The sequence below is a fragment of the Galeopterus variegatus genome, unplaced genomic scaffold, assembly GCF_000696425.1.
Source record: "Galeopterus variegatus unplaced genomic scaffold, G_variegatus-3.0.2 Scaffold1150, whole genome shotgun sequence".
Classification (NCBI taxonomy): Eukaryota; Metazoa; Chordata; class Mammalia; order Dermoptera; family Cynocephalidae; genus Galeopterus; species Galeopterus variegatus.
This window is the reverse complement of record NW_007727261.1, coordinates 236,514-249,650: the sequence shown is the minus strand read 5'-3', so window position 1 is coordinate 249,650 and position 13,137 is coordinate 236,514. Positions and strand designations below refer to the sequence as shown.

Genomic DNA, 13,137 nt, shown 5'->3' with positions numbered 1-13,137 from the left:
CCTTTCTCCTCCCTTTCAGGAACACCATGATTTGGAAAAGCACTTAAGTTTGTCTGTTAGCTCTCTTAGGTTGTCTTTGTTTTTTTAAATTTTCCTTTTTTTTTTTGGTCTGCCTGGGTTATTTTGAAAAGACTGTCTTTGATACTAGAAATTCTTTTTTCTGCTTGTTCTAACCTGCTGCTTAAGCTCTTGGTTGTGATGTATATTTTGTTGAATGAATCCTTCAGTTCCAAGAGTTCTGCTACTTCTTTTTTAAGGTATTAATCTCTGTAAATTTCTTCCTTCATATCGTGAATATTTTTTCTTGTTTAATTATGTTCCCTAACTGAGTCTTCTTGTACCTCATTAAGTTTCCTTAAGATCATTGCTCAGAATTCCTTTTCAGTCCTTTCAAGGGTTTCCTGCTCTATGAGGTCCGGTAGTTGAAAATTATTGTATTTCTTTTGTGGTGTCATACTTCTTGGTTTTCTGTATTTCTAGTATCTCTACATTGACGTCAGGGTATCTGGTAGCACAGTTTCTTCTTCTATTATTCTGGAGTGGGCTTGAGAGAGACTCTCTCCTTTTTCTGATCTCCACTGGTGACTCTCCTTGTATCAATACAGTCAAATACGCAGCAGGTCACCTGCACAGTGGCTGTGGCTGCTACTGTAGCAGCAAGCTGCCCTTGCAGTGGTAGTAACCGTGGCAGTGGCTATGGTGGACCACCCTTGCAAAAGTGATGTTTTTAGCATGCCACTGGCTTCTGCTGGGTAGGGGGTGGTGCCTGTGGCTTCTGGCTAAGGCCCTGGGTATGCTCTTGCCTTCTTTCAGGCAGTAGGTGTGGCCCACACCTCCTGCCTAGGACTCTGTGCATGCTCCTGCCTTCTGCCAGGTGGTGGGGGCTGCCCTCAGTGCCTGCCTAGGACCCTGGGTGTGCTCCTGCCACTATGTCCTTTTTTTTGAGGTGATTTTTTTTTCCACTAAATCTTTTTCTTTGGGTAAGTAATAGACTTTACTTTTGTAGTAGTTTTAAGTTTACAAAAAAATTGAGCAGAAAGTATGGACAGTTCACATACCCTCGTACAAACATACACTTTCTCCTATTGTTAACATCTTATATTAGTGTGGAACATTAGTTACACTTGTAAACCAATACTGATATATATTAACTAATGCATTAGGGTTCCCTCTTTGTGTTGTACAGTTCTGTGTCTTTTGCCAAAGGCATAATGACATGTATTTACCATTAGAGTTTCACTGCCCTAACAATCCCGTGTGCTCCACCTATTTATCCCTCCCTTCCCTGAAACCCTGACAATCTCTGATCTTTTTTTTCCACATTACATCAAACATGTATCATTTCTTTGTGTTGGTACATTAAAAATCCTCTCTTTTGTATAACTGAAAGTATACAATAAATTGTTGTTAACAATATTCACCCTACAGTGCTACAGAACACTGGATGTTATTCCTCCTATCAAGCTATAATTTTGCATCCGTTAATCAACATCTTGCTATCCCCCTTTCCCCTGCCCTTCCTAGGCTTCAAGTCCTTTGTACTATATTGATGAGTAGTCCTTCTAAGTCATAATGACAAGAAGTTAATTTTTAAATAAAAATATGGTTTATAATTATTATTTAAAAGAAAATACTTGAAGAATTGTATGGTTCTGAATGATGAGTTCAGATGGCCACATTTCTTTAGAGGAATAAAAATAAAACTTTCCTTATATCAATACAATAATAACTTGATGGGAGGAGGAAAGAGAAGGAGGGAAGAAGGAAGCAGCAGGCACATAAGAGAATTACTCCTGCTTTCCCTATATATTTTCCAACCTTCCCTCCTGGTCCAGAAGGGAAGATGCCTCAGTAAAAATCACTGTATTTCCTTTCCTCTTGACCCATTCAGCTATAGGCATTTCAGCAAGAGCACTAACACAGACCAGCAAAGGTATTATTACTTGGCACTAGGACATTTACCTGCTGTCTTTTCCATTCTGCAATGCCATGTATCGATCTGTGGTCCTTTCACAGACATACGTATTCCTTCTTGCCATACTACCTCCAGGATACACATTGTTCTTGGAGAAGGAAAAAAAGCAATTTTAAAATTCTGACTATATTTGTGGAAAATCAAAGAAATGTATTTAAGCTGCTTATGACTTTGAAAAAACCCATAATGGAATTTCAATTGATCAGAGTCTTATATTAACAATATCTATCTCCTGCTTCTCTCTCTCTCTCTCTCATTTAGATTTTAGGAGTAAAAGGCAAAGCATAAAATACAAGCTCATTACAGTTTCAATCCACTCTCCTCTAGCAGCAGCCAGCAGCCATCTGGGGGCTGGATCTTTAATCACGTCCTCCTTTGTGAGCTGGTGGTGGGGAAAGGGCAGAACTGGTGGCAGCTCTAAATAATGAGGAGCGAGACTCAACGCCACACTAAATATCTTCATGAAAACAGCAACCTGTGGCAGTGAAGATGGCACGCTCACCCAGAACCCTGTGGCCACCATTCTTCAGCTGATTGAGAACCCCAAGCCAATGGGAACATGAAGGAGACTAAAGCTCCAGTGTCACAGGCACGCCCAGCTGAGCCCAACGACAGCCATGTACAGTGCCACTCAGAGGGTTTCTCTGCTAGTCTCAGGTTTTGGCTAGGAGGCAGGCCTAGTATAAAGAACTTTGGAGAAAAGATGAAGAATAAGCAAAAAGAGGTAGGCAAATGGGTGATTCTCCTTGCCACACACAACCCTTGACCTGTAACCCATCATTGTGCCCACCAAAACCTTCACTAGTTAGTTACTACTAATAAAACATCCACAAATGATTTTCAAAAGGGATAAAATACTCTTCTATTTAATCCTTATTCCAACAGAAAAAAAATTCCCTATTTTTGGCTAATCCAACTTTCATTGTTCTTTAAAATACACAATTAATCTAAAAATTGTTTAATTATGACAGCTAGAAACTTGATAGGTATATTTGCTTGAATTCAGTTTGGAAAAGGGAAAAAATAAACATCTAAACAAAACTGTGTAAGTACAGATTTAAAATCTTTTAACAGTGCAGGTTCCCAAGTGGTATGAAGCAGGAAAGTTTACTGTACCATTTTGTGGTGAGGTTAAGTATTATTTTAAGAATTCTTATTTTTTTTTGTTCTTAAATTGCATTTATGAGCAGCTTGGCCCCTTTTGCATGTTTTAAAAATTATGATTCACTTCAAATGCTGAAACATTGAAAAAATAAGAGATAAAGATTTAAAAATAATTCTGACAACAAATATGCACAACAAACTGCAATATGCCAGAATGTTTACTCACACTGGGAACAGCTGAAGATTTTTTCCTCTCTGGCCCTACAAGAGGGCTTGCAGTCATCTCGCCTTTTGATCCAACCATTGTGCTACCAAGCCTACGAGCCACATCTTTGTCCCACTCCTCTTTCTGTTCACCTTCCATGCTGTTAGCCTGCGGCCTTTTGGTATATGACACAGCAGGAGGAAGGGATGGACCAGCTATGATTTAAAAAATAACACAATTAGCTGAAAAGAAAATTGACTATTTTCTTTACACAAAAACTATATCAAAAATATCTATATTTGCACGTTTTAATCTCTGAACTGAGATTAAATTGTTTGATAGAAAAATCAGGTCAGTCTTTACAAAAGGGATTGTATTTATCATTCGATAATATAAACCTGTGAGAAATAGATTACAGAAGCACATAAAGATGTGAATATATAATGTTTAAAAAATGCAAAATTTGTGTAGAAGCAGTCTTTTCATTTATTTGACTTTTTCCCCCACCATGGTCACTAAAACGCCGCTGCTTCTGATTTGCTGAGATGCTTCGCTGGACCTTCAGGTGAGCAGGGGACTGAAGAGTGCTGTTGTTTAAGTCACTACTGGGTCGGGACCTCTGACACAAATTTCCACTGGATAACGACTCACCGCCTTCAAACTATAAGAAGAAAGACCACCAGGATTTTAAAATCAAAAAATGTTTATAAAAATAATATGTACTCTTAGTTTTCTAAATGATTCAAAGCTATACAAGGAGTAATCAGAACCAAAAAAAGTGTAGTTTTGGATATAGAACTTAAAATTGGCAAGCAGGGAGGGAGGGAACTGGATATAACGTGCTTCAATGAGTACTCATCTTCCGTTGTACTGCACAAACCCTTAGCTCAGTCATAATACCAAGTAATAGCTACCAATTATTGAATGGTTATTATATCCTAGGCACTGTGCTAAGCTCCTTATGCAACAAATCTATGATGTACTAACTTGCCCTTTATAGATGGAAAAACTGAGGTTAAGAGAGGCCAGGGACATTGTTGAGATTCAAACTTAGGATATAATGTAGGCACACACACACATATATACACATACATATGTACTGTATATATACATATGTATGTATATACACATATACATACATATATTTTTTTTCTCCATATTTACAAAACATAATTTGTTTTATTGGCTCTGATCAGGAAATTATATCTACTTAGAACTAAGCACAGTAAATTGGGGGTTGATAAGTCACCCATCTCTTTGTAACACAAAAGTTGTGTCTTGTCACCAAAATGGGAAACCTACATTCATATACAGATGATACTAATGACAAATGGCAGTTATACTGATGGCAATAATTCTAACAGATAATGGCTAACCCAGAGCACCTAGTAATGTGCCAGGAACTGCTCTAAAGACTTTACAAGCATTAATTCATTCAATTCTCTCAATGGCTCTAAGAGATAAGTACTATTATTATCCTAATTTTATAGATAAGGAAACCAAGGCACAGAAAATTAAGTACAGTGCCTAAGTCACACAGTTAGTGCCTGTGCTGGAGTGGGCAGGGATTCAAACCCTGTGAAACTGACTCCAAAGTTCAGTCTTTCAGTACTTAAAGTAGACTTATTAGTTTATAGTCAATACAATTCATACTTCATTTCAATTCATGCAGGGGCTGGATTGTGTACTTGTAAAATTAGTGCTTCTTTTATATTTAAATTAATAAGAAAATGAAAGATATGCAGAATAAAATTTAAAATCTAAGTAGAAATAATTCAAATGATATTAGAAATACCATTTGTGCCATTTCCCACTTAAAATTCTCTTGATACCACTTTTCTAGCTGTTAGTATCTCCACTGAAGAGTCCTCTCTTCCACTGAAATGATAGCACCTACCTGGCAGGGTCATTGAGAGGATTAAATTAATGAATACTTGCAGAACAGTTCCTGGAACATTATTGTGTTCAACGTGTGCCCCTCTGATGACAACTCCCAAATCTGTTAATTCCACTGCATTTTCACCAAATTTAGATCTTTATATCCACATGTCTACTAGACAGCTCCATCCAATGGGAATCTCAAATTCAACCATCTCAAACTGAACTACCCATCTTCCCCCTGAAATCCCCACCTTTCCCATCTTGGCAAATGTATCTTATATAAACAGTCATCTACACTACAAATCTGTGGGGCTCTTATCCCTTGTTCCTAACAGGTCATGAAGTAGTATTAATTCTACCTCTCACAAAGCCTGTTGTAGGTGCTCGTCCTCCTGTAAGCTCCCAGAGTATCCTGCACATTCCCCCAATCAGAGCCCACACCACACCACACTGTACTGTTGACTGCCTATCTCCCCTCTAGACTAAGGCTCCCTGAGAGCAGAGACTTTCTCATCTTTCAATTCATAGTACTTAGCATAGTTTCTGGTACATTCAATAAATGGCAGCTGGAATGTACTGCTTCACTAATAGCTACTATTTAATCATAAATATTTTTAGCTTTTTTAATAAAATGCTTCCCACAGATGTCTAATTTTCAACAAACTGTCAATGCTTGGGGTTCCATCCTTAACTTGCAATCTGTACGCTTATATTTGCTTTCCCAAAGAATCGTTGCTTTTATGGTTCAACATTTGTATACCGTTATTTCCTGAATCTACCTCCTTATTATACATCTCTCCTGGCCTTGAGAATTTCCAATTGAATGCATTAAGCCACCTGACACTATACAAGGCAAAATATCACCAAATAACCTTTCCCTGCGTTCCCACTTACATAAATCATTTAAGACATATATTTTGTTTTAAATGCTGTCACTTTCTATTGTTTCAGTCACTGTTTAGTTCACCCAGAAAAACCACATTACCTTTGGCAGGGCTGTTGCACTTGGATGCACAGGCTGTGCACTGCACAATTCAGGGGGACACCATTCTCAGTGACTAGACTGTGCACAGTGCCCCTTGCAGTTAAGCAAAGTGGTAGGCCTGCTCTCTAATAAAATCTCTCTTGGTACTCGGAAATAAAATCAGTTCATAATTTAGCATCTTGATTTTTGAATTCCAATAATTAAGAATGTTAGGGTCTTTGTATCATTTTTGATACCATAAAGAATAGAATATATTTACTAACATTATATCTTATACTTTTAGCTGTCGTTTAGCTCAAGAAATAACTCGAATTCAAAAAGGTGAAAAACTTACTTCCGGTGGTTTTCTACCAAGAAGAATATAAGTAGCCATAACTTCATCATATTTCTGATTTATCAAGGCATCATTTATCTCATCTCGTATAAAACCCATGGTGATCATAATGTCTAGAAATTAAAAAAAAAAAACAAAAAAACACACAAAATGAAAATTTTCTGAATACTGGTTTATTCTAGTAAACAAATCAACAAAGACAGGCAAGTTTGCCAATGCTGGATATGAAAGCTAAGTCCTGAAAATTTAAACTATAGTTTTAATTATAAAAACTTCTGGATTATTAACCTATAGACATTATATGTTCACAGACACTGTATATTCATAATTTTTCATGCAGAAATTATTGACATCATTGGTCATATATCCATGAGCCCACTCAATGTCTCATTGCCTAGTACATTCCTTTGTCCAGTCAGAGACTGCTGTGTCGTTCTGTGTCACACGTGAAATGCTTCCCCGCTCCCCTCCCCAACACGTCCTCAGCTGCTCATGGAATGGTTTCTCTCATCTCTCAACAGTTTCTGCTTTCTAGTCTGCAGTAGGTTGATTGTTCTTTGGAAGGTCTGAATTCGTAGGTGTTCTTGTGACCAGGCTAACACCCTGAAATGCTCCTCTCCTGCCACTCTGCCCTCAGGCCAGAAAGAAGCCCCGATGAGATGACTCAGATGTGAGTTTTTGATGGTTTTAGGTAGGGACACAGGAATGAAGAGAAAAAGTTGGAGAAAGAGCACTGGCTGGGTATGGGCGGTAGCAGGATTAGTAGGGAGGAGGAGTGAACCCTGCTAAAATAGCAGAAAGCAAAGAGAGCCAAAGTGTTTAAACGTTTTAATTCAGTGTCTCTACATTTTTGATTAAAATATGTGCTCTGTTTGCTGATACTTATCAGTCTGATCAGTGCTAATAGTTACATCAGCAATTCCTCCTGTGAGGGATCATGGAAAGGAAAGAATTAGGTTTATCTATGTTATTTTAAATTTTATATCATTGTTACCAACAACTGAATTAGAACATAACATATATGAGAACAAATGAAAGAACCTGAAATTTATGTCTAGTGTATATCATTATGATGATAATGTAAATATTTTTCAAATAAAAATTGCTTCCTATTTATATTTTAAAATACTATGGTAGACAAAAGGACTCATAGACTGGTAGACTAAGGATAGCACTTCTCACAATATTTAAATACTTACCTATTCTTTTTGTATCATTGAAATCTGGTTCAGGCTCAGTATACGGCTTTAGTTCCTCTTCTTCATGACCAACATTCATCCACCGATCTTTCATTATTTGCTAGGAAATAAACTCTACATTATGTTTGATCAATCAGAATATTCAACTACTTATTTTAGCTCTATCTTAGCAAATGTGAAATTTATTGTTCACTCAACAAAAATCATGTGATGTTTTCAAACTAAGGTTACTGTTTCTAGTTTGATTAGGAAACCAACAGAAGGTTTAGGACATTAGGACACATATCTTATGACAACTGTGACTGTCATCCCACACACTCACCAAATATATTGATTCAAAATAACTTTCCTCCCATAGTCCTTTTAAAGGAATATTTTCAAATTTAAAAGTTTTAACAAAAGAACCTACTGATTTTAACCTCTGTGCACATTTTTACATTTAAGATTAATGAAGAGATTATAATTTTTTTCTGGTCTTCTACCAACTATATGCCTGTATTTTAAAATCACCACTTCCTAAAATATTAGGAAAGAAGAGACCATGAAGAATGGAAATCAGGGTTAGTCAGTAAAGATAACTGAGAATAAATATGGGAAGAGAGGGTAGTAAAAATTTAGAAGTCTAGAGCTGCAAATTAGATAAGAATCAGGGTGAAAACAAGGATTGATGTTAATTACCAGAGTCATATTTCAGCTGAGGCTGTGAAACAAGTCAGCGCTGGGCTGTTAAAAGACAACCTAGTGGGGGCAACCTAAGGAATGGGAGAAAATATTTGCAAACCATATATATTGGGTAAAGGGTTAATATCTAGAATATATAAAGAACTCCTACAACATAAAAACAAATAACCCAATTAAAAAACAGGCAAAAGAATTAAATAGATATTTCTCCAAAGAAGATATACAAATGGCCAACAACCATGTGAAAAGATGGTCAAAACCACAATGAGATATATTGCCTCACACCCATTAGGGTGGCCACTGTCCCTGTACCTGCCAGTTACCAAAAAAAGAAAAAAAGAAACTCTGTTATATGCTGCAATTTGGATGAATCTTGAGGACATTATGCTAAGTGAAATAAGCCAATCACAAAATGACAAATACTGCATGATTCCACTTACATGACGTATCTAGAGTAGTCAAACTCATAGAAACAAAGTAGAATTATGGTTGCTAGGGATGGGGGGAGGGGAATAGGGGAGAGTTTAATGGATTAAGAGTTTTGGTCATGCAAGACAAAAAAGTTCTGGAGATCTGCTGTACAGCAATATGCCTATAGTTAACAATACTGTAATATATAGTTAAAAATTGTTAAGAGGGTAAATTTACGTTATTTGTTTTTCATCACCAAAAAAACCCGAAAAGGCTATCCAGTGGGAAATGTACTATATTCATTTAAAGGCAAGGGGGAACTGGGAAATAGGGAAAGCTTATAATTCAAGATACAGTTGTTGTTATGCATATGATGGAAAATATGAACTTTAACGATTAAAGAGAAACATACTTGAATATTTTTGTATGTATTTATAAAAATTGCTCACTTTTTATTATTACAGGATTTTCATTCTAGGTGCTGATATATTAATTTCCTTTTTTAGGTGCTATAAAATACAGTCTCCATCTCTCAACTTTATTTGCCAATATTCTACTAATTAGAAAAATAACTTTCCAGGCCGGCCCCACGGGTTCAGATCCTATATAGGGATGGCCGGTGCGCTCACTGGCTGAGCGCGGTGCGGGCAACACCAAGCCAAGGGTTACGATCCCCTTCCTGGTCACAAAAAAAAAAGAAAAATAACTTTCCAGGCCGGCCCCACGGGTTCAGATCCTATATAGGGATGGCCGGTGCGCTCACTGGCTGAGCGCGGTGCGGGCAACACCAAGCCAAGGGTTACGATCCCCTTCCTGGTCACAAAAAAAAAAGAAAAATAACTTTCCATATGCCGATCATTTTCAGCCTAACTCCTTGCCTGCCTGAGTATGGTCCTCTTGTTTATTAGTATTTATCCAAAGTCAATTACCAGAAGACAAGAAGTCCAGAGCAGATCTCTAACAATTGGGACCTACAAGAATACTACCGTGCTGGATAGAAGGATTTTTCCAAAGGTGTTGGTAACATGATACATATATAAATTAAATTTTGTAGATAATTCATATATTTAAAAAATATGATTATGCAGACATGTAATTCTTAAAAGGTTATGACTAAATTAATTTCTTATAACTACATTGAGCAATGGTAATTTAAGTACATTAATCATAAATTTTAAAACAATAATGCTACCACATTAGTCTTTAGCGATTCTTCATCAATACAGAGAAAGTGTTGGGGAGGAGACACATCAGGAGGAAGAAAAGAACAAGGCAGGGCTGCAAATGCCTGCACACAATTTCCCAAAATATTAAGGTCCTCCCTGTTCTTCGCCTCTCCCCTCTCAAACAGTGAATCTGACAGAAGCCAAGGCAAGCCAAGGCACCAGCATCTGTAGAAACAAAACTTCATTGTTGGCAGAATCTCCTAGGTTGGAAGGTGAACATACAAAAATCCTTGAAAACATAATGAACTCTTAAGAATAGTTACACAGTACACCACTCCCTCCCACACCTATCAGACTCTAATCCAGCCTATCTACTCCTTGACACCTTTACAATTCATTTCTACAGCTGAATGCACAGGCTGAGTGACTAAGGAAGACATGTGGAGGTGGCAGCTCAAGGGATGGTTAGAGATGAAAGCCTTAAACATCTATAAAAAAAAGTCCATAACAAACCCCACACACATATCAATACAAACAAAGGAATCTAACTGTCACTACTTTTTATGGGACCTCTTGAGATGTTTGATTATCATGATGAATGAGATTACGCAAAGAAGAAAAATAAATTCTTCGAGTTGAAGAACCAGAAGTAAGTCCTTAGTGATGTTTTCAAATTTAAGATTACAACGTTAAGCGTTTGAAAATAATAACTAAAGGACTAAGATTTATAAATAGTAGAATCCTAAGAAAATGAAAAATTAGATTCAAGAAGCATTAAGTAAGGGATAATCATGACAGAGGAACTGGAAGGGAGGCAAAAGACTGTGTGCAATCCAGGCAGAGGAAACGGCAGGTGTAAAGAGGCCCTGGGTGAAACCAGCAGGGCATGTTTGGGGACCGGCAAGGTGCGTATGACTATAGAGTAGGGTATAAGAAGGGAAGTAGAGCAATGTGAGGTTGGAAAATTGAGACCAAACCATGAAGGTTTTTTTCATGTAAGGGGTATCTTTTTTTTTTTTTTTTGTCTTTTTCGTGACCGGTAAGGGGAGCACAACCCTTGGTGTGGCGTCGCCCGCACCACGCTCATCCAGTGAGCGCACCGGCCAGTCCTATATAGGATCCGAACCCGTGGTGGGAGCGTCGCTGCGCTCCCAGCGCCGCACTCTCCCGAGTGTGCCACGGGGCTGGCCCTAAGGGGTATCTTGGAAGGATGTGATTTTGAAAAGTCTCTCCAGCCAGTGTGTAGAGAGTGAATTAGAGGGGTGCAAGACTGGAGGCACAGAAATCAACCAAGAAGCTTTAGCTGGGATCTAGGAGAGAGATGATGATACCCTGAATTAAAGATAGGCAGTGACAAGAAGAAAGAAAACATTTCTAATACTTGGCAGGTAGAAGGAGAAATTGAAGATGATGCCCAGATTTCTGATTCAAACAACAAAATAGAGGTAGGTACCATTGACTGAGAAACCAAACTCAGGAAGAGAAGAAAGAATGGTTGGGGAAAGATGGAGCTCAGTTTTAGACATGTTGAGTTTACGACACTCTGGGATATCAGGCATGTTCTGTAAACACTCTTGATACTTTATTCTGAAGCTCAAGAGGAATCTGGACTAGGGTTGGAGATTTAGGAATCATTAGCTTACAGATGATGACAGAAGCCATGGGGGTGGTGGGACTGTCCAGGAAGAGAATGACTAGAGCAAGAATGAACAGAAGAGGGCCCAGGGTTAAGCCTCAAGGAACTGCAGCATATAAGGGTTAGAAAGAAAAGTAACCCCTAAAAAGAAAACCTGCACAGCATGACATGGAATGCAAGTGATATGGACTGAATCATGTCTCCAAGTTTTATATATCAGAAGCTTGGTCCCCACTGTGACTGCTAAGAGGGTGGGAAATCCTATTATGGTCATTGAAAGATGAGGCCTTGAAGAGCTGATTAGATTCAGAGGACAATGTCCTAATGAAGGGATTAATGATGGTGGTTATGGGCATGGTGATGAGGGCTTTAAAAAAAAGAGCACATGAGAGTCTCTCTCTCTCTCCGCTCCACCATCCTGCCATATGAGACCCCTGCATCACTGTTGCCATCAACAAGGAAGACCCTCACCAGATGTGCTCCCCGGACTTCGGACTTCCCAGCATCCAGAACTATAAGCAATAAATTTTGTTTTCTTACAAATTACCCAGTTCCAGGTATTTTGCTATAAGCAACAGAAACGAACTAATACAGCAAGGAAAAGGTTTTTCAAAAAGGAGAAAATGGTGACCTGTCAAATACGATCATATGGTCAAATAGGGTGATAACTACAAAAGGAATGGTTAGCAGCAAAGACAGGTGACGTTACCAAGGGAAGTTTCAGTGGAGTGGTGGCGTTAGGAACCAGAAGGCAGCACACCGAGGCAAACGGGTAGTTGAGGAATGGGTGATAAGTGTATATACTTTTCAAAGAACTTGGCTAGAAAGGGAGAAGCAAGAAGGCAGCAAAGGAAGGGGACTGCAGGGTTGAAGAATTTTTTTTTTTAATGGCAGACACAAGCATGTATAAAAGCCAAGGGAAAGGAGTCAATAGAGAGGAGTATGGATGGCAACGAAGAGAGAGCTTTACTGAAGGGGTAAGGTACTGAGACGGAAGGGAGGTAGCACTAAATCCAGCACAGGAATAAATCAGTCTTGAACAATGTAAAAAACATCTTTCCACTGAGACTGAACAGTGTGGAGAGATGAGTGGGGTCTAGATAGTAATGTTAAATGTATGGAACAGGAAGCAGTTCTTGACTACTGGTTTCTATTTCTCAGTGGAGTAAGAGACAAGGACAATTACCTGGAATGTTTTCCCCCATTTTTTCCACCTAAGTTCCTTTTTATCTCAAAATGACCACATAAAATCTGGGTCCCTTCTGTTACTCTCTTTCATAGCACCCTGATCTTTGCCAACAATTTAATGCAGTTTGTCATCATGTAAATCTTTTGTGTATATCTGTATCTATCTCCACAGTTGGAAAAATCTTATTTGTTCGCTCTTGCATATACAGCACCTAGAAGTACCCAGCACGTAAATGCTCAGTACCTATTTGTAGACCTTACAGAAGCGCTAAAGTGCCTGAGAGAGAGACAACAGAGGACTGACCTGGATATGAGGAAATGGAAGGAAGGAAGGAAGGAAGGAAGGAAGGAGGGAAGGAGGGAGGGAGGGAG

At 38.3% G+C, this 13,137-nt stretch overlaps 1 protein-coding gene across 3 annotated transcripts in view; it reads right to left on the bottom strand.

Moving 5' to 3' along the window:
- MARK1 (MAP/microtubule affinity-regulating kinase 1) overlaps nt 1-13,137 on the bottom strand; it is a 74,160-nt gene that overhangs the window by 17,816 nt on the left and 43,207 nt on the right. For 2 of the 3 annotated variants that reach the window (XM_008575171.1, XM_008575172.1), the window contains exons 10-14: nt 7,684-7,783; nt 6,485-6,597; nt 3,792-3,945; nt 3,306-3,499; nt 1,963-2,063 (exon numbers count right to left, since the gene is read on the bottom strand). In XM_008575171.1, coding sequence (XP_008573393.1) covers nt 1,963-2,063; nt 3,306-3,499; nt 3,792-3,945; nt 6,485-6,597; nt 7,684-7,783 — 662 coding nt within the window. The remainder of the gene's footprint in view (nt 1-1,962; nt 2,064-3,305; nt 3,500-3,791; nt 3,946-6,484; nt 6,598-7,683; nt 7,784-13,137) is intronic. The other variant, XM_008575173.1, reaches the window with a different exon arrangement.